Source organism: Sturnus vulgaris, chromosome 4 (assembly GCF_052056855.1).
Source record: "Sturnus vulgaris isolate bStuVul1 chromosome 4, bStuVul1.hap1, whole genome shotgun sequence".
NCBI lineage: Eukaryota > Metazoa > Chordata > Aves > Passeriformes > Sturnidae > Sturnus > Sturnus vulgaris.
Genome location: NC_142246.1, coordinates 27,752,695 through 27,775,612, shown reverse-complemented (window position 1 = coordinate 27,775,612; position 22,918 = coordinate 27,752,695). Strand labels below are relative to the sequence as shown.

The 22,918-nt window shown below is 37.4% G+C and overlaps 1 protein-coding gene across 2 annotated transcripts in view; it reads left to right on the top strand.

Moving 5' to 3' along the window:
- The window catches only part of DLC1 (DLC1 Rho GTPase activating protein), a 216,252-nt gene that overhangs the window by 105,383 nt on the left and 87,951 nt on the right, over positions 1–22,918 (top strand). Inside the window, exon 1 of one of the 2 annotated variants that reach the window (XM_088163410.1) lies at positions 11,927–12,223. The exons of the other annotated variant lie outside the window; for it this stretch is intronic. Coding sequence (XP_088019536.1) covers positions 12,109–12,223 — 115 coding nt within the window. The 5' untranslated portion in view covers positions 11,927–12,108. Of the gene's footprint in view, positions 1–11,926; positions 12,224–22,918 lie in introns of those variants that run through there. 2 annotated transcript variants of the gene reach the window in all.

The following is a 22,918-nucleotide window of genomic DNA, read 5'->3' as shown; positions in this document are numbered from 1 at the left end:
AGGCTGATAAGCTGACTATGGCTTCAGTTAGGGAGGAAATCTCCCAAGGTGATAATATAGTGAAAAACAGAGTGGAATTCATAATAAAGATTAACACCTGGTGTCTTTCCCCTGGGATACATCCTAAGGTACTGTCCCATGGATGTTTTTCCCAATTGTCCAATGAGCTACTGTCCTGTCCTAGCTGCATGTAACACACTTTAAATACGGGTTGTCCGTACAATAAATTTGGCCTTTTTTCCCCAAAGAAGTCCGTGTGTGTTGCTGGTTTTTTTATCTCTTTTTAGCGCAGTAACCACTTAACTTAGATTTAAGTCTTTGAAATATATTTGTTTTATTCCTGACTTTCATAGGAGTTATCCAAGCTCAAATTTTTTATCAGTACACTGACAGCTGTTCACTTCAAATTTCAACCATTCTCTAATCAGTCTTTTAAGAAAAGTACAGCAAGACTAGAAGGGTATACAATGCATATAATATGTACAACGGTACATATTCTCCTACAACTTATTGTGGAAGTTTTCATTGAATATAAAGAAATATTTAATGCCTCCATATAAATTTTTCTAGTACTGGACTAAAGGGTAGTAAGTTTGCATTGAAAAAATTTTGTAACATCTAAGTTTTGACATATAAACACGACATCATTTAATTGCATCTTCTGAAGAATTTTGATATTTCTCCTTATTTTGGTTCCTTATGAATGAAGTGTTGCAGAGCACCAATGATATTAAAAAGATCTCCTGGATATCTTTCAAACGTCTCCAAAAGACACATTTATTCTATGTGCCTTCAGAAAGTTTCCAGTATCAGCAAACAAGGCTGAGCTGATTTAAACCATGAAGAAAAACATCCAATGGTGTTTTAATTGAACTTTCAATTATGAGTGAAGTTTTGATATAGCAACTTTTATGCCTGAATAGCAGGTTCTTTTTCACAGGGAAGGGGTAGCAGATTATCAATGAACTACAACACTTTCTGAGCAAAGCACACCTACTTTCAGGAGAAGTTATTTCTAAAGAAATTATGTACTGTGGTACTATATTACTGATAATATTATATTCTGCTCATTTTTCATATTAAATCTTTTTTTTTTCAATTTTTATATTTCTGACTCCAGTGTTAAATATATACTGCATTGAGGACTTGCATCACGGCTGGTAGATGCATCATTCTGTTTTACATTTGCACGAGGTTGTTTCCCTTGTAGACATATATTTTTTTGTCTGTATATAAGTTCCACAGATTAATTAGCCTTAGTTTGGAGGAAAAACATACACAAACACAATACTTTCCCCAATACCAGGTCAGTGTTTTGAAACCTTGTACCACCTTGAAACATGTCCACACTTTCCTTGATGTGCTCATGCTTCAAATACTTGTTGGCTCTTATCATTACTCTTCTCTTGCATTATTAGCTGTCATTTGGCTGAGCAGAAGAGGTTTACATTCTTTTTCTTGTAAATCAAACTGTCTAGCCCCTTAATAATTTTTTTTGCTGTTATCTGAACTCCTTCAGATGTCTTTGTGGTACTGGAGAGACTAAAACTACATGCTGAATTTGAGAAGCAATTCATTTGTGCCAGAGTATGTCAGGTTGTTCTTTATGGAAATACCGAGAAAGTAAATAATAGTTATTTTTTATCATACAGATGCATTAAAAATATTATGAAAACTTCAGAAATAATAAAGAAGAAATTACTTATGTGTTACCACACTTCTTAGTCAAACATGTGACATTATCCTTTCACCATTATTGCAATACCTTATTTTTAATAAATATGCCTTCAAAATATTAGTTTAACCTATCAATCTCACGTGTAAGCCTTGTTTTCTTGTCTGTTTTCTTCCTCAACTTCTTTGGGAGTGTTTTATTCCCTTCTTCCAAATACCACATTTTTCCAATTTAGACATCATCTACTCATAAATATGAAGTAACTTCTGCATTTCACCAGGTCTTTCATTGTTTCCTTCCCCCCTTCTGCTATGAAGCACTTAAAGAACACTTGTACTTACTTGATTCTAGTGCACATCAAGATTTGTAAGTAGTTTTTCCATGTATGTGTTGCAGTTTCTATTTTAAATACATTTTTTCAAGGCCTAATTTGGATTCTTTCAGAGCCATTAATATCTTTCATTGAACCTGACTACAAGATTCATATTTCTCATTTTATTTAAGAACTGCATAAATTCACTATTGTAATTATGTCTCTAAAAACGTTCAATTTACAGAAGGTAAATAGAATTCTAGGTTCTCCTATGTAATCCACTTCATCATCTAGATATCTTTTTAACTAGAAATGACAAAAGTATGTTCAGACTGAAGAAGAGCAGAGCAGATAATTTTCATCATATGGGGATGCCACCATATATGTCTATATTCAAAACTACTTGGCAATAGAGAAAATATTAGGTCAGATATAGCAAAATGCAGATGGAGCTGCCAGCCCTACAAACACAAGGTTCACATTTTCACCTTGTTTTCGAGACTGTGAGGTGTACAGTTTGCTAAACATATACTAATAAATGACCTATTAAAATAATTTAGGGGAACTTACCAGCCAGTAACTAGTCTTGGAGCATAAAAGTCAGGCTAAATACTGCTGTATCCTGTCAACCTCCTTTTCCCCAAACCATCTAGTCCAAACTCACTATTTTTCCACAGCCAGCCTGCAAATACAAGTGTCATAACCTGAACTCTAAGTGAAGATTTTCCACGTGCTGCAGTGGGACTCCAGAGGGTAGATATAGCATGGCTGAAAACAGATGCCAGCAGGGACAGCAAATTTCATAGGGAAGTAATTTTGGATGATTAACTGTGAAATGAATTAAGTATAGATAGGGAGAAATCCAGTTCCTAGAATAGCGAACCAGAATGTTTTATTAAAACCTCATTTAATGGTGTTGCTAACTTCATGGGGTAAATATGAAATATTAATATCTAATAATAACTTTAGCTAGAGTTTTAGATTTCTTTTATAAGTTTTTATGGCATGCTGTATACATTCAGTATTCACAAAGACTTTATTATGGAAAACAGAATGTTTGTTTCAGTTGAGATGATAATTACTTTAATCTTCCAGATAATTATATTTGACATAGTCCCCATACAGCTTCAACTTGCATCTGTGATACATTAAACTTACAAAAGGTAAAGCAAAATAATTAGATTCTTTATCTTTTAAAGGTTAGGCATTAGAACTTGTAGTCAGCAAGATTTCAGTTCAAATAACATACCCCGGAAGAAAGACATGCTAAAATTTGCATGCAACACTTGGAAAAATCATGTGTTTGCTTTCTGATTTTTATTTTTTTTGAGAAAAAGTAATCTAATTGTTGCCAATGTTCTGAAAAAACAATAAAAAAACAAAAAACAACAAACCTCTGTTCAGTGCAGAGAAGCCAGTTGTTTGAATTTATGTTTATTTAGTCCCATCAGAGCAGAATTCAAGGAAAGTTCTCACCAGCTATGAAGTAGCTGAATTTTCATTCCCGAATGGAAGCATGCAATTAAAACTACAGTAGATTACAGGTACACTTGCACTCTCCTCCCCTTGCCTCTTTCCCTGTGTTCTTGTCTCTCCACAAAGCAGTGTGTACCCATCTCCCTCTTGACCCTAGCACGACTTTTTCATTCTGTATTAACATTTCCTGAGGGACCAGCCCTTTTCCACCCTTCTGTGAAATGAAGGTGGGGCAAGTAAAAGCCTGGGGGAGACAGGTTCTCTCATTCATCTTGCAGGGCTGGCAGCAGCCTGGAGCTGTGTTTGCAAATACTTCCCAGGCTGTACATAACCCAAGAGAGAAAATACCTTCTGAGCTGTTGGTCACTAACATCCAAGGTTGCAGATCTGCTATGAAATAGAATTTCTCAGAGGCTTGCCAATGGCTACAACAAATGAACTTCCAGAAGGATGAAAATTTAATATGTCTGCAAAAGAGCAAATTGCCTTACCAAATCACTATCAAGTACTTAGGGACAACTTGCTAGAATTTCTCAATATCAGGAAAATAGCATATCTTCTCATTCATTTCCCAAAAAAACTGGTTTTAATATGAATACACAAATAAAGAACCTCAAAGTCATGTCATAAACAACTCCAGGACAAAGTGTTAAATCTTGGGACATATCTCAAACAGAAACCCAGAGTCTGAGGAAGTTAAGCAACTTTAAAAATAAATCCCCAATTTAACTGTGTAAATGGACATTTGCACAAAAATGCCACAAGGAGAAGTTACCATTAACAAACTTTCCATCAGTGCCTTTATTAGTGAAATCTACTGAAGGTTTGGTCCAATACCTATTCAAAAGTTTGGATCTTACTTTCTATGTCATTGCTCCCTATGAAAATTCTGTTTTTTCTGCTGTTTTCTCTACCAATGAGGCCACAAACCAGCAATCCAGGGATGGTTATTACATCCTACTTGTCTTCACAGTAACAAACTTCTGCAGAGATTGTGTTTCACAGTGCTGCCGTGGCAGCAGCAGGGATGAGAAGGCAGGAAGACAACTCTGCCTCTTTGCATCACTTAATAAAACACACATTACACAGGCAATGATAATTGAAGTTGACTTACATGAGAGTCCTAAATCTCACTAAATCTTCTCAGGAATAAGCATTTTCCATTTTTCCCTGCAAGCACTGGGACATTCTCTTTGATTTAAAATTTCTTGCCGCTCTTTGATCTCTCTGTTCAGAATGATCTCTGTACTCTGAATTATCTCCCTGCTCACCCTCTGATTTCAATGAGTCCAGCTCACATAGCATTCCTCACTCTCTCATCCTGCTCCCTGCTCTGTACACAGACACCAGCCTGCCACCATTAGGTTATATAGAACTCATTTAATCAAATCTGCTCTAGTCACAATCACGGTTCATGTTGGTCACTGCAGACAAGCTCAAAAGCTTTATTTCTTTGATATCTTAGTGTGCCATTTTGTCTGAAGAGGAAGACCTGTAATTGAAGGAATTTACTATCTTAGTATGATGGGGTAAACACCATCCTAGTATGACCAGGAGGGACAGAGAGAGTGGAAAAGAGGAAAAAAAAGAGAAGAGAGGGAAGGAAACTTTCCAATTATGAAAGAAGATTGTAGAGAAGATTTTGAGTAGAGAGTAACAATAGTGAGTTGGGGTTTTTTTGGAAGTGTTGGGCTGTTTTGCTTTGAGGTTGGGGGATTTTTTTGTGGATTCTGCACTTTTCTATTACTGCAATTTCACATACAGCCTAATTTGCATTTCCACTGGAAAGAAAGAAGTGCCTTCTGATATGCCTTTTATTCTACGAAATTTTATTCTTCCTGCCCTAATTCTAGTGATGGAAGCAGTGAAGTTGTAACATATCACTCAGCTAGCAAAAAGCTATGTACGGGCAATTTGCCTGTCAGGTCACTGAAGGAAGGAGAAACAAAGCTGTTTAATACTCTTTTGCTGTGGTGAAGCACATGAAACACATGGCTAATGCTAAAAACTAAGTTCACAGCTTGTTACCATCAACTATTTTGTAACCAAGAACGTTTTGTTGCTCAAGTTTAGATATTTGGAAGTGTTTGGACACTGAAGTGTTTGGACACTCTCGTAGATTCATACTCTCATAAACTTTTCTAAGCAGGTGCCTCACATATGGCTAAACAGAATGAAGCTTTAACACTTCCTTTCTCATTTGAATTTTAATCTGGCACCAGCACTAATGTCTCTTTTTTTTTTTTTTCTTCAATATGCAGTATTTCAGAAAACATTTGGGCTGCAGGGACAGAACTTGTGGGTTTGGGTTTTTTTAAAAAAGTAGGAATATTTTATAACCAGTTACATTAAAAACCGGTTAAAATGGAATGATGTGAAAATGAAACTGGAAGCACATTTTCTTTCATGTTATTCAGTTAATTATTATTTTGTATTTATGGCTGTGATTAGGAATGCTTTCTGCGTTCCTATGTTGGTTTATTTATTATTCTTGGAGCATACAATGATAGTGAGACAGCAGTCCAGAAACAGCCAGATAAGCTCACACTTTGAAGTGCACAGGACTCTAATTAAGCTGTGGGGCTGTTTACAAAGCAGGGCCATAATCACACCATGAAGATTGTTAATATTTATTTGAGATCATGTTTAATTTGAGAATCATGGATGTATATTAGAAGGCTACACTACTCAGTTTATATAATCCCATTAGTATGTATTTAACTCACAACAAAGGCTAATTAAGGTACATATTCTGACAAGAGCTTCTCAGTGCTCCACCAGAAGAAGGCTTCAAGGTTTAGACATTAAAAAGTTCATGAAAGCAAGAACAGCTGTAGATTGCATCAGGTGCTGCTGCAGGGGTGTGTGGATTTTGCACATTTCCTTTCTTAAAATTATACACCTTTGTTGTTCAAAAATACAGGTCTGTACCATGGCATGAGGGTAAAAAGCATGTACATCTTGCAAAAGCAGTGTGTACAGAGGCAATTATGATCACCTGGAGAGAAAGGGATTGTCCTTGGGGCTTCTCCACACCTCTCCTACCACGGGGAGGGAGAATGCAGAGATGCCTGGCAGTGCACTCTTGACATTGTGGAGGAGACTCAGGAGACTTTCTCTGTTAGTCTACTCTCTCATGTCTACTATCTCTTCTCCAGACTGCACCCATTTAGCCCCTAGGCTGTTCAAAGGTTAACACCAGGGTGTTGACATGAGTCAAATGGGCACTCTTCTGAATGCAAAATATGGTGGGACACATAGGGTTGAGTCCATGGACTGATAAATTGCCCAGAAATTTTCACAGTTACAAAAGGACACCTATGTGCTAAATGAAACTTATGGATATTTTTACTTTATCTAATTGAAAAACAGACAGATTTTTAAAAAACAAATCCAAAGGAATGAACATGTGCTTTGTCATATCAAGAATTTTGTTGAGATTTGTCAAGCTTCTATTGAAACTTTTATGTTTTAACAGAATACATTTTATTTCCCTGTATTTCCATACGAATTTCTCTAAATCTTTCCAGTCTTCTCTGATTGGTGGCTGCTTCTTAACCTGATATATATCAGGTTGCTCAGATACTGCAGATATTGCAATACCAGATTTTCTTTTGGAAAGCAGCACATTCAAAATTCAAAGTGCTTCTTTCCCAGTCTGATCTCCTAGATAGCATTTGGAGACATCTCCTGAGACATGAAACAATGGCACATGCCATGTGCCCAGCAGCCTTTATAAATTAGATATAAAATTCTGATTCTGAATTAACATTTGTTTTGTGGTATTTTTGGAGAACCATGGCATTGGGGGTTTTTGTTTTTTTTTGCTTCTCTAACGAAGGGAAATATGTTTGCATGCATCAGGTCAGGCAGACTGCATAAACCACTCAGCAAAACTGCTCTGGATTTGCCACACCATTTGTTGCAGTCTGTAGAGAAGTCACAGCAAAGCTCAAACTGGCATCATGTTTAAAAAATTATGTATTTCTGACTGCCTGTGCATATTATGGATATATACATCCTTCCAGACCCAAGGGGCCAGAATCACCCAGAAGAGCTAGAGATATACATAAGAATTTGCACATTCACAAAGAGTCAGAGGGGAAGTCTGTGTTTTAGAGCAAGTTTGAAGAGCATGAGGCTTGCACAACTGTTTATTTCCTGAGAGCTGGACTTAATAGCCAGGACTAAAAATGATATCACTGTTCCTGTCCATCCTAGTACCCAATACATTCTGTCTAATCTTTGTCTTAAAGAACAAAAAGGCTCTTTGGTATTATCTTTGCAGACCAGGGTATGGATGGAACATTAAAGGACAGAAAACAGATATGTTTGGCAAGTGTAGGTCCTTCAGCTGGAAGTGCTGAGCAAGGGTAAGGTTATAGGGAATTAGCCTCTGCCTCCTGCCCTTGGCTGGTTTGAGAATTATGTGTTTAAGACTGATGAACAGCACTTTACAAGTAGATTCAGCCTTGAAAGAAAGACTGGAGAGGCACAGTTTTGCTTATGCTAACAAGAGGTTTCTAAAAATATTTCCAAAACAAGAAGTGGGAGAAGTCAGTGGTTGCAGTCCCAAGGCACCTGGGGGACAGGAAACACACTGCCCTGGAAGACTCAGGGTGGAGCTGCTCTGAACTGGTGGGAGGGCTGGCAGGGCAGGGAAAGTAGGGTCTGGTCCCTCTAAATATTTGTTTCTGGAATTACACAAGACTCTTCCTGGGCATGCATGCTGTTCCTCATGCATGGGGTGGGCAGCTGTCTCTCTCCTGAGGGTTTCTGTCACCTCACTCCCCTAACACCAGCTGCTGCAATTCCCTCTTGTCAGCAACAGAGCCCTCTCCTCCAGATTCCGCTCATATTATTTTTGATTCAGCACGCATCTTTGTTGCCCGTCCCGTTTTTAAGAATTTACTTTTTAGGGGTTTTCTTCATCTCAGCCATTAAACAGAAAACACTGAATGAGATTATTCTGGAAGATAGCTGGAGTGTTGACTGCACTATGACTGTGATCAACACCAATATTATTCAAATACAAAAACCTGTGTCTGATAGTGGTCATTCCTAAGTTTCCAGACACAGTGAAGCCAAAAGATAGAGCTGCATCATAAATTTTATCTAGAGGATGGTTGGTAGTTTAGGACTTTGCTTATTTTTACATGTATTTTGCTGTAATGTCTGTATACTAATTGATTTGTAGGGTGCATTTTCCCAGTTACAGAAAGGGTATTTGTGTTCAGGAGATTTTCCTGTACATTGTCAAATAGAGCAGCAAAACACTTTGCAATTTTATTTAAAAATATATTCTTTGCCAAACCATAAATCTCAACATTATAGTCTTTTACCATTAATGTCATTCACAGTGCTCCAGTTTAGCTATTTGGTTTGAGAATAAATTAATCTAGTACACTCATGTTGATCAATATCAAAGATTCACCTGGTGAGGTCTGTACCATGTGTACTTGGTACCATAGCCCCCTCTCCCAGTTCAGACTGCAAGCATGAGTTTGCCAGAGAAACGGAGGATGTTCTTCCACATAAACAAACTGCAGATTGCCTGTGATGTCTCTGTGAAAACAGCTACACCTTCAAGGGGACCGGGATCAAGCCTGAGCTGGAATGGAAAATATCTCCACCTCATTTGGGCAGCAGCGCCTGGGAATGTGGGAGGAGTTTGCCTGAGATTCAGAGTAGGGCTCTCAACAAGAGAATAATGGCACAGCGGTGGTGGCAGCTCAGCAGCTTTCCCCTGAACACATGGGTGCTTTCCAGCACAGAACTCCTTGTCACTGTCACCCTGGCCCTGCTGCACCAGCTGCCCGTGCACTGGGCTGGTGGATGCCTTTTCAGCATCACGTGGGTACTGAGAGGTGCAGACCAAAACTGAGTGTATTGTTCCACAAGGGGCGTTTTTTAACTAATGCAAGAATGGAGATTGCAGCACAGCTCTGCCCTGATACCATCTTTTAACATAATTTTTAAAATCCTTCAAAATCATGTGCTTTCATATTGCATCACCAATTCTTATCTCATTTTGTGACTGTATTGGATGTCATGCCTCTCAGATTTCCTTTGCTGATCATATGTATTTGCTTTTAACTGTATTCCCCATTATATCTCTGCCTACACTTTTGTAAAATTAATGTCCTTTATTTTCTATCCATATTTCTTGCCTATCTATGTCTAATTATTTACCTATGGCCCATTAAAATTTTTCTGAAATTTAATTCTTTACACAATCTTACTTAGATTACCTGTTTATTTGTGTTGTAGCATCACACAAACACTTTTAGCAGTATTTCTCTGCTTCATTACAGTTTATTCTTCCTTTGCCCTTTGCCATTTTCCAGATAATTTTGTTTAACTGGTTGTAAGAACTGTTTTAAATATTTTAAATATATTTATGTCAAAATGTGTAATATAACCCTCAGTAACTCTCAAAGAATCAACACCACTCTTTGGCTCATATCTCCAAGCAGTCTTGGAGCATGTGAATTGGATGATTTTCAAATTAAACTAAGCCAGAAGATGCACCCTGGTAGTGTGCCAGTGATCTCCAACCCATTCATGAAACCCCAAGGATTCATTCAGTTCACAAGATGCAGGTAGACATCGTTCAAAGTAACTGTACCTTGAGATGTGTCAAAACTTTGGCACCATTTATTTTGCTGTATAAATCCATTCTTTCTGGACTATGTTGTTGACAACATAGACACGGCCAGCAGTAGTTGAAACCCTGTTGAGACGATCTTCACCCTTGCTGCCTTCTAAAATAGAGAAGTTCAGGTCTTGATTAAGTTATCGTTTACTGCATCTTCATTTAAAAATGAAAAATGCTCTTCTGAGCTGTTCACTAATACAGCAACAACAGCAGATCTCATCTGAACAGGCTATACATGTTTCAAAACAGATACTTTGTGCTCTGGTCATTATGTCAGAATTTGCCTGTGTAAGCCTATGTGAGTATCTGCCCGTGCAAGCATTTTTGCAAGAGTAATAATTAAGAAAAAAACAAAACACCAAAACAAACAAACAACAAAAAAACCCAACAACAAACAAAAAGACACCACAACCATGCAAGAGTGTATTATCATACTGAATTTCTCTAGAGAGCTGGCTGCTTCTTTCTCCATCTGGCCTCAGAAAGAAGGAGGGATGTAATGAGGAAAGAAATATAGAGATCACTCTCTGCTGTTTTGTCCAAAGACATACACAGGACATTAATGTTTGCAGATGCTTTATAAAGATAAAGACTAAGACCTAGATGGGAAGAAATTATGATCTGCATTAAATAGATGGTGAGCCAGTTATTTCCTCAGTTACACTACTGCAAATCCCATAAATTTCTTTTCATTGTCAGAATGATTTGCCTTAAAGGAAATGAGGACTAGTTAAAATGAAGGAAACTGAGAAGACACCAGAAAAAAATTACAACCAGTAAGAAAGTGTGAAATAAATTATCTAATGTTATGAAAATAAAAACTATCCTGTTCTAGGAAGAAATTCAAAAGGAGTGAAAATCCCTTTGTTAAGGGTTAAAATTCATAATTCTGTAATTTGGTCTCTGTATGCCAACCTTATGACAAGTTAATCAATCAATTTTAATGATAATACTTCTAAAGAAAATAATGGTACCTAATATTAACAGCTATAGTTGCTGCAAAAAAATTAAAGACTACCTGTAGAATGAAGACAACTTTATTTGACAGTTTTTGCTTCCCATATAATGGAGGGGATTAGGTTTTTAAACTGGCATCTCTCATCTCTTCACACATCACCACATAATATTAAAAAGGGAAAAAGAGTCTCAGGCACTCTTTTATTCCTCCCTTTCTCCCTCAGGGAAGCCACAGGACACAGTAATCAATTTAAAAGGTCAAAATAAGCAAGGTCAAATGGCTTCATTTACTGTGACTATTAATCTCAGTTACATTTGTAAGTATTTTTCATATGGGAACTTATCCTTCCACTCAGCAAAGACGTAGAGGCTTAGTTCCCTCTCCTTTTTCATTCTCTCCCCTTTTCCTTTCATTTTTTTATTTCCATCCTTTCATTAGTGCATTGTCATGAAGTACTAAATATAGGGAACTCAGAATTGGGCCCTATTCTCTGCCTTAACTAGGGTAAAATGCAAAAAAGAATTTGGTAGCAAAATAAAGTACCTGATCTCTAGATATTTAAAATTACTTTATCTCTCTTCTATTTCTTACCTTTTCCATGTCCAAACATGAAAGATTACCTGAAATATCAGCTAAGCAAGGAAATATTATCCTAATAAATGAACATGCAAGTATGTGCCTGGTAAGTTATTTGATTAAACAGGAAGCTAGAATCCTATAGATATCCACAAATAAAGCCCCAAATCTAAATGACTGTATCGTTAGCTCATTTGTAAACTGTTCCAGATGTAAGATTTTGGCAGCTTTCCAGTAGGCTGGCTGCAGTCTGAGCTTTCCTGCATCCGCAGTGAGAACTGCAATGCCTGACTCTTCAAGGAAAAGCTCCACAACGCTGATGACAAATTATATAAAGTAACAACCTGCCTGCCTGGCAAAGAGAAATCCAAACAGATCCCCGGGCAGAGAATGCCCTTTTTCCTGGGGCTAAGCTACAGCCGTTTGACCTGGATGTGTGATCGATCTGCATTATGCATCACCCGGTGAAAGCCCCTCTGAGGAGATCATTTAGTGATCATATCAGAGACTCCACTGCTAGAGCCTTGGATGTTATCTGGAAAAACACGAGAGACAGACGACTGGCAGGTGAGAAGGACATTACATAAAGATATTTTTAAATTCACAAGGGATCAAAATCTATAAAAGTAATTAGTGGTATCATTTGCATATGTATCGATGTAGCCTCTGAGTATTTCTCCAGCCTTTTGTTTGTGTGTCATGTTACATCTGTGCTGTGCCTAGGGTGGAACTGTATGTGCTCCTCTAACTAGATGAGACAAATTTTGGTTAAAACAAAAACAGCAGTGAATTTTGGTCCGGTATAATGGCACAAACTCCTCAGACTAAAGTGTGCTGAAGCATTTTATTTTGCTGTTAGGTCAGTGCTTTACTGCTGTGATGTGCTTCAGTGAGTTGCGTTACGGAGCGTTTTGTAGCCAAGGAGTGTCAGTTGGAATATCTGGGCTGTGCACTGAGCAATTACTGGTATTTCCTCTGGCAAGGATTTCAGTGCTGTGAGCTCCAAGTGAGTGTCAGGTATGCCAGAGCTAGGCTTCTGAGACATAAGTTACCAGCCATCTATATAGTTTCAGTCCACATTTTTATTTTGACTTGCAAATATTCAAAAACTCAGGGCAGACCTTAATAGGGGGCTAGAAAATATAATTTAACTCACTTTATTTTACTCTTCTATTATTGTCTGTTAGATGGATGCTTCTCATTCACCCTGATGGGGTTGTTACTTTTATTTTGCAGCATGCAAAGGTTTCAAGAAAGGCAGCAGAAATGCACAGTGGGTGTGACTGCCAGAGGGATCATTTTGGTTTGTTTGTATACTTACAGTGGAGGTGGTTTATTCCAGAGGGAGGGAAGGAGGGAGGAGAAATGTGAATAATGATAAGATCAAGGATGAGATGACCAAGAGGCAGACTTTTTGACTTACTAATGTAAACTGAACTTTTAAATCACTCTCCTGCGTTTACGTTTTGGAGAAATAAAAGTAGCTAAGTGCATAACAGGCATTTGGTTGAGTACTGGTTCCAAAACTGATTACATTGGGTAATCAGGTGGTGAGTGGCCATTGCCTATAAAGAAACACATGGGCAAAAATCTGCTCAGAATCGACCTACTCATAAAAACCTTGTTCTGCCCCCTTGTATAAGTGACTGGATTAATTCTGTGCCTATTCCCATAGGTGTCATGGGAAAGTGAGTTTCCTAGGCAGAGAAACAGCTGTACACTCTTTACAGTAAAAGTTCATGGTCACAGGAGATGGGGGCATCATATTTACTTTTGTGCTCTCTAGGTGGTTACAAATATGGCAGTGTCATAAAAGCGCTAGACAATAACCTCTCCTCACAGCAAACAGAACTGGGCAGACAGTCCACTTCCTCTCTCAGTAGTGTGTTATAAAACTGTGATTCTTTGGTAGCCTTAACCACTACAGGGCATGGAGGAGCAATCACAACACAGGTCCTGATGTTCAGGACATTGCTGAAACTCCACTGGAAGAAGAACTGAGAAGAAATAAATTCTGAGTGAAAAGGCATGGATGTTACACAAATCTATAAAAGGGAAGCCAGTGAGGCCAAGTCAGCCTTTATTTAATCTGCGTGTTGCCTGGTCAGCTGGACATTTGTTTACCCTGACATTCATTGCCATTCTACCTGCTGGAGATGTTTATGTGAATGCTTTGAAGTAAGCTTTTTAATTTATCATTAAGTTCAGAATGGCATTTGCAGCAACAGACTCCAAGTACCTCTGGCCTGTGTCCACATATAACAACTGCTACCAACTGTCTTCTATAAAATTGTTTCCCTCTCATCAGCTGACATAGGAAAGCATATAATGATATGTAATTTATACCTTCAGAATGTGACCTACATATGAAAGTATGCAGATTTTATCAGGATACAAAGAGAACTTGATAAATGTATATTTAACCTTGCATATGATTATCAAATATTTGGAGGCTAAACAACTGCTAATTATATTTCTGGAGACTCTGTCACATTCCTAGAAACGGGGAGTGAACGTGAACCCTTTAGCCCCTTTAGCTGCACTGATAAGGGTCGGCATGTTTTCGTTCTACTTGGCAGCTGGTTATGAGCCATCACAGTTTTTATCAATACAAGGCTTAGATGTTAGAGGACCCTTAAAAACAGTGACAGTTCTATTTTCCAGGCTGTGCTAGCGATGTAGACTTGTCAGTCCCCTAGTATATTTGGGCTGCTGTCAGTCAGAAAATCTAAAAATCGTCAGGCTAAACCCCCAAAATGAAGTACAGTATGTAGCTGGAGTAGATATCAGGGCGTATTCCAGAAAATATTCATGATTAACAGAGATTCAGGAAGACAAACAAAACAGCAAGTTATGTTGCTGTTCTGTTTGTTCTCTGGGATATCAGCAGTTTAAATTGCTGACTACCTGAAAATGGTCAAGAAGGGTCATGACACTGAAAGAAGAAATCCTCTTAGATCAGCAATTTGTGTTATCAGGACACGCCTTTAAAAAAACATTATCTGCAAAAGAAAGAAGAAAATCTGAAATATGCATTCTTCATGGCATAGTCAAGACAAAGTAAATGTTTTGCCTTCAAAAAATCTTTCTTGCCTGCACACAGAAATAGCACTTCATGAAATGTAATTTGATATAAGCATCAAACAGGGAGTACTATCTATTTCCGAAGTCAGAAATATATCATGGAAAACGTTTTTTCCATTAGATAAGAATGGCTGGAGAAGAGAAGACTTTGGGAAGGCTTTCTGGTATCTAAAAGTGACTTACAAGAAATCTAGAGAGGAACTTTTCACAAGGGTATGTAGGGAAAGGACAAGGGGTAATAATGGACTTAAGCTGAAAGACAAAGATGTTAGCAAGAAATTCTGTACTATAAGGGTAGTGAGGGACTGGCACAGGTTGCCCAGAGATTGCTGTGGATTCCCTGCCCCTGGAGGTGTTTGAGACAGGGCTGGATGGGGCTTTGAGCAGCCTGGTCTAGTGGAAGGTGTCCCTGCCCATAGCAGGGGTTTGGAACTAGATCTTTATGGTCCCTTCCAACCTAAACCACTCTATCATTCTAGGATTCTATGATCCTGTAGCCTTACTGACACAAAAGAAAAGGAGCAATAGTCCTGTAGAAAAGGTATCAAAAATATTTGACATGCTGCTAAAATTGTATGGAATTAAATGACAATAGCTTAAAAACTTTGAGTGCATGCAATAAAGGAACGCAAATGAATGTGGACTGCCCTGTCAGGTCACCTCTGTGTGCTCTCCTGTACTGGGCACTGTAGAGCAGCATCCTCATGTTGCTTTCAAACTCGAACACCAGGCCTGAGTTACTGCCTGTCCCATCTTATCACATGGCAGAACAGCCTGTGGTTCAGCCAGCTGGGGTGGAGCATACTCATATAAATATGGTTTATTATCATACCACATAATGGTATATTGTAACTGTTGTATAAATTTGGTATAGCATATAAATATGGTATCTATTTATAAAATACCTATCCTGAGGAACAGTGAGCTGCAGCTTATCATAGTCACATCATGGCAGCACAGGTCATGGTTTTCCACTCTGTCTTTTTTTCTCGTTTTTGATTTAGTTAGAAAAAGAACGTCTAGACACATGCATATAGTCATATCCGGTGACCTAAAATGTGGAAAATTATTCACTAGGTAAATCATTAAATATTTTCAATTTCTAGGACATCTAAAATGCCCACTAGAGGTGAGAAAAAATTTGGGGTAACAGGTAATAGAGTGAAGAGCAAAAAACACGGATTAAGGAGAGAAGACTTAAGTTAACAGAGACTCTAAATAGGCAATATGAAAATTGTAACTTTTCCTGTTACTGCATTCACAAGAAATAGATGTATTTCCTTTGGAGTTCCCAGTTATTTACCCTTGCTAATGTCAAACCACATCCTCAGCTGGGAAGAGAAGAGCATTCTGGCTTCTTCAGTTGGACAGACCTCCCAAAGAGACCAGGACTTCAAGCACAAGAAGGGCAGCAGCACAGAATGAGCTTTCACAGAACAGGAAGCATCATTCTCAGCTCTCAAAATGCACACACCCTCAAAACATTTTAGACAGATTTCTCCTAGTGCCTTCACTGTTGTCTGAATTTACATCACCCAGTGTAGCATTTATCTGCACTGTACTAAGAGCCGTTGTGTGCGCCATCCAACATGACTGAAGATCCTGGCTTTTTCATTTTCACCAGCATTTTTTGGAATGCATGATCAGACATTGAGTACAACTGACTACTAATGTGGCTCACTTTTAAATTAAGGGGGATTTTTTATGGTGCAAAAGTTACATTGTCTTCTGAAATTCTGGTACTATAGACAAAAAATAAGGAATGTGGAGGTAGTCTGAGGCTGGTGAATTACTGACAGTTTTGCTGCAGTAGCTTAGTCATTGAAAGTCTGAAGTAAAAAGTTTTTTTCTAAAATAACCTTTCAGCTATTCTAGTTGAAATTATATTCTTTATTTACCTACTTACCATTTCTCATATTAAATTGTCTTTTTTTTCTAATTTAAAGTTCACCAAAATTTCTCAATATTGTATTTACCCCAGGAACAAATTTAAATTTTACCTTTTAGCTTACTTAAGTGGACTTTTGCCACTATTGTTTTTCTTGGTTTTGTTTTCTGTTCATTGCCAAAAAAAGAAAATTAGTCAATTTCCAAGATCTGTTAAAGACCAATTCTTATTATGCCTACTTTGCTACTACTTTGAATCATCCAGAAAGATTCTATATGTCATTGTAAGTTGTTGCTAAAGATATAGCCAGAGAGGGAACTCTGAGGTTGGCGAAAAAGTAATCCCATCAAACAATTAATTTCCATTTAGATTACTTTTAGAAGACTATCAGTCAACTTTCATCTAGTTTTCATGGTTTTAGTACAGGCTGAGTTATTTTTGAGTCTCCTAATGAAAAGTTTTTCTGCAGGACCCTTTGGGTAGCCTTTTATTCTTTAATTTATGATGATTAGCTAGAATTATAGCATTATTTAAGTTTTTCTTTCTACTGGCCATTATCAGTTTGCAGGACATGTCAAGGAACACTGTGTGCATCTGCTACGTACTTTCTGTTCTTGTTGATGCCTAATTTGTTCTCATTATCAACATCCCTGTATTTTCAGGACTTATAATTGCTGTTTTCTCTTATATTTTCTTCTCATCCCTGGTGCCTTAAAGCATATCCATGTACAGATTGTGAAGTCTGTGAGTATATATATCTAATAATTCTTAAATATTTCCAAGATACTGCTTATACTTCAAAGCATGTCTGTAGCTGTCTATAGCAAGTAAAGAAAGGAAAGAAATGAATTTTTGAAATTTTTTTAAGCCCCAAGTTAAGCTGAAGAATTTTGCACCACATTTCAACTGTCCCCAGAATTTATGTTCATGCAGAAGAGAAATTACTTCGTGAAGTGTTTGCTTTGTTCTGAGATTGGAGAAAGATTTACAGTGTGTGTAGGTGAAATAAGGTCTTAGAAAATGGATATGTTACAGAACCCAAGACCACTTGATATATAGCTTCAGATATATCACTGTTTGTCTCTATCAGCATTTTTAGGAAATTACTGACCCCCAATCTGGAGACAATCTCCAACAGGTTTGGTGCTTTACTCAGGCACTTACTATTATATAAATACTAAACATAGCCACCTACCATGATGTAGAGCATGATCAGCTATTGATTTGATACATATTTGTAAATAGGCTATATATGGAAATACTAAATAAGAAAACAATAAATAACATTTGTCTGATAACTAAAGGAGCTGTATCTATATTAAAGCAAGTGCAGCACATCCAGTGCAAAACATATGAATAATTAATTTTGGTTGAATGGTTAAATATCATCATCGTATACAGTTTCCTCCCTTTGAGAGTGCTCATAAGCTTTGCTGTTGTGTGTGTAATTACTAAACAGGCTTATAGCATAAGCATGTTTTTTGAGAAAATATCCATTTCATTCCTGTGGTTTATTATTCTTCACATCTTTCAAATTACAGATATCAAATGCAACCAGAAATAATACATTTCATAAATAGCACATGCTTGTCTAATATTTGAAAATATTGCCACACTAAATTCCAGTAAGATATCTAGAGTATTGTATGCCTTTTTTAGCATTGGTGTTTTTATCATGGAATTACTGTAACTCATTTAAGGCAGTCCTTCAGTCAAAATACTCACTCAAAATGGCATTGGGAATTAAGTGCATCATTATTCCATATTCTGTTTCTTAATTTCTTCTTCCCTATATGAAAATGTAGAGAAGTGCCAGAAAGGTTGTAATGTGAAACTGGGTTTATTTCCAGCTACTGTTTCCAGCCCTCTCCTGCTTCCAATTTGAAGTCCAATACCAAAAGAGGTTGGAGCTCTCAAAGGGAAGAGAACATGTGCATACTCTGTCACCTTGTCTATTTGTAATAGATGTTTTCATACAACAGAGCTAAATTGCACTGTTGGGAGACTGGACAATTGGAAAGTTTTATATATGACATGTTTTATGCATTTATACATTTAAAAATAACATTCCATTTTCCTCTATTAGTGAAATTTTAAACATTTATCTCATGGAGCTCTACCATCATTTCTGTAATCAGACAACAACAATGGCACTGTTTAGTCCAAGTTTACAGTAAGAAGAACACAGTATACTAAGCATATTGTAGAAGTGGCTGCTACAAAATCCTCGTCCATTCAAATGACAGCAGCTGGAGAGGATTATGGAAATACACCCTTTTTTCAGTGCTCTGGTTTTTTTTGCAGTCATTGTAGCCAATTCCAAGACTGCAGCAATCAACCAGCAGGCCCATGTCTTGTCCTACCTGAGATTTTAGGGATGTGCAGAAGGATGCAGTCCCCGGATACTTCAGCAATTAGGAATTTTTAGAAATAACTTCACTATTTCCTTGAGGACTCCAAACTGATTCTTTATTAGCATTGTTAAAGGAGAAAGGGAGCACACCCAGAGCTGTCCACAAATCATGTCCAAGAGGAACTGAGCAACGCTGTCACACTGCACATGGAGAATGAGCACCCAAATGAGAAAAATATCACTGTTCCATCAGGCAGCTTGGACAGGAGTGGAAGGAAAAATGCAATACACCTGGCAACCACCTGTTAGGAAACCAGCCTCATCATTTTTACTTTTCAGCATACAAGGCTTGCATGCAGTGCATGTTGTCAAATGGGGATTAAAAATGAGTGAGAAAGATGAAAATTATGGTCTGCTCTCTCCAGGCCCAGTTTTGTAATTCATCATTTGTGGATATTGTTAAACTCTAGTCTTAAACACTGGATACCACAAGATAAGCAGTACTGTGTCTCTGCTAGAAGTCTATGCTAATGACAGACAGCAAGGAGGCCTCATCTTCTCCAGCTCTTTGAACATTCATGTGCACTTACCAAAAGCAGAGGCTCACAATTCCCAGACCCAGCTCCTGTATATTCTTTCGGCACTGAGCACATTTTGCACATCTAAAAGACCACTATATATTTGCAACATTCCTAAAAACTGCTGAAAGTGCTGAACTGCTTTGCGTCTGCTTGGAAGGAGTCTTGCTCACAAAATATTTCAACTGCTACAGTTCTACTAACATCTGGATATCTTCCTTACGTCAGAGGTGGATGATGAGATCCAGATGCTATGACTTACTGATGTTTTCATTAACTTCTTAGCAGTTTTGTCTTTGTTTTGTTTACCAACTGCAACTTCTTAACTCCAGCTCACATATGTGAGTGTTACTGGGGAGAGAGGGGAGAAGAGCTGGAGAGGAGGGGGGCAGCCAGAGAAATGAAATTAGTCTTTGGCCCAGATCCAAAAGAACTGATTTCTCTTATTACAATACTCTGTTCGAGGATATGCAGTCTGTGGGAAGGTCAGCCCTAGATGATAAGAAGCATTTCTCCAAGCTGCTATTTTCAGTAAAAATGAGTTATATGATTTGCTAATTATGTTCTAATTTAAAAGTAAACATGTTATGCTATAAAGACAACAGGAAATGAGGATGTAAGATAATATTAATGGCAACCTTGTGAACTTTGCATTTACAATCATGCCTAAACCTAATTGTCATATAGAGAATATTTATTACTCTGAGGGAATGCCACTATTGGAGCAGACACAGGAGGGAGCCTACTTATATTGTGCTACACATTAGGAACTCACTGAACAATTCTTTGGCAACAAACAGAGTAAGAAAAAACAACAAACAAACCAGGAAAAAACCCAACATATCCAAGAAGCTGTAGAGTATCTCTGTGGTAACAACTGCTTTATATTTCATAATTATACAAATTATTATTCTCTCCATATTATAGAATTGCTTTTATAAGAATTTAAAACATTCCCAAAGACTAGTTCCTTCAACTTTTTATCACTGAAAATAGAACTAGTGCTGGCAGAATAGCTTTATTTGCAATGTACATCCTATTAAGAGGTTGAAGTGAATATTCAAAAACTGACTGAACTTGCATTTGCATTTTATGTAGCCATGCACTTAAAATTTTTAAGGAGGTGAAAAAGAGAGAAAGATCACAATACATTGATTGCCTAGCTGATCAATACCCTTATTCACTAAATGTTGCAGCATTGTGAGATCAAGATCTTGATCTTGAGATCAAGAAAATCCTGTTTTAAAGAGATTATAATCTACTAAACAATCACTGTCAGTGCTCAGTAGGAGGAGGTAAAATCAGAATCCATATAAGTATGTATTATGTACCCCAAAAAAATGCAGCAGCTACTCAGACCAGCATAGACAGAGAATTTATCAAGCCACTGAACTCCCTCCTACACTGCCACGTTCACCAGCTTGCAGGAATATGGGAAAACAAAAAATGGGCCAAATTATCCCAGTGCAGGAAGTATCTCCCTGTACTGGATTTTTCTCATTGATATCAGTATTTCCAGATTGTTAGAAGGTCAATTAGCAGTATAGTTTATTTTTGGAGTTATGGATGTATTTGTCTGAGGGTGCACATCTGTGTTAATCTTATACAGAGGCAGCTAATAAAAATAATAGGAGAGAAATGTTTAGGCAGATTCTACTTCCAAGTAGTAAATTAAACATACAAAAAACAAAAAACAACAACAACAACAACAAAAAAAACCAAAACAAAACAAAAAAAAAAATAAGAACAAGAGAAATTGATAAGAGTGAATCAGTTAGTCAATTAGTTGGGCAGCAGAAAAAAATACACTAGCACAACTGGGTAATAAGATCTGAAAAATTATTTTCAAAACAATATATTAGAAAGTTGTGACCAGATGTGCAAAGATGTTACAAGGTAATATTTTTTACTTCATCCTACTTCACACCCATGTCTCTTGTGATTTGACTTAAGATGTGTCTAATTTCTCCTGTTCTCTTATGTGAAAATAGAATAGAGCCCATCCATGACTAGCTTTTCGATTATACTGTATTAGAAATTAGAGTGGCTTATGTTTTGCAGTTTCTCACAAATAGAGATGAGAGTTTGGCACATTTTTCTGAGGGATCTGAACTAATAGAAACTGATTGCTGAAAAGGCGTAAGGAAAAAGGAAATCTGCATTTTGCTTTTCTCTTCTTCTTTCACATTTTGAGGTGTCTCTTGTGTACCAATACAATTTCATTTGGCAGAGAGGTAAGACAGAACCAACACAAAGCTGTTCAGCTTTAGATGAGCTTTTTGCTGATGCTCAAAAAGGCTCTTAGTCTCTATCAGTATTCTGTTCAAATTTCACAGCATTCTTTCAGAGTTTCTGCAAGAGCTACTTGATGATGAAGTTCTGTTTTGGCAGCCTTCCTGCAGTAGCAAAGTATCTACCGTGTGAGCTGAGGGAACAACTGGCCTGCCCTGATGAGCCATGAGCAAGAAGGGATTGGAGGGTAACTGCCAGTCACTGCCAGCAGAAAATCTCACGGTTTAAAACTGATGCTGGTCCATAAGATTGAGGAAAACAGAAATTTGTATTGTCTCATTTATAGTTTATATATCACTGAATGTACAAGATGGTCTTTTTTTGCTTTTACTTTGTTCATTAATCTGATAGCCTTCCAGGTTCTGTGAAATACATAAAAGAAAGCATGATTTCGAAAGGCTAAGTAAGCAGTTCACTTCCATTCAAGATTCTTGTATAACATCTCCTTGTGCTTTGCAATGCCATTTTTCTATCCTTGCAGTCAGTATTCAGAGCTGAGGAACAGAGACATGACTGTGAAGTGTTCCCTGAAGGCTGGTGCAAAAGAAGCCTGACCTCAATCTTACATTTTCTCTCCATATCTTCTACTTGTCAAGACATCTCTTTTTCCCTCAGAGGTACACAGCTTCCTTGTGTGTTGTGCTTACCTTGAAAGACTAGCTCTTATGATGCTTACTTCTCTTCATCCCAAACATATTCATTTAAAGATGGTAAATTAAATCTTCAAGCACAGAGGCAAAAAGCATAACGTTTTTCAATGCAGATGAAAGCAACTTTACTGAGCAACCTGATTAAGAGAGGGTTTACTTTACTATCAGTTAGTTTGTTAAGAGTGCTTAATAATTTGGGGGAGATATAAATTTGATTAATCTTTCTATAAGACAGTTCGGACTAAACAAAGTTTGGTGGTTTCAAAAAGCTAAGAAAGCTTGGTTAATATTTTTGTGGCGAGTTGCTGAAGTCAAGAACACTGATTTTGTTTCTTTCTGCTTTTAATTGATGACACAGTGAAAGAATTTCATGTAATGTGTCTGAAGAAGACTCTTGTCTTTTTCCTAACACGAGAA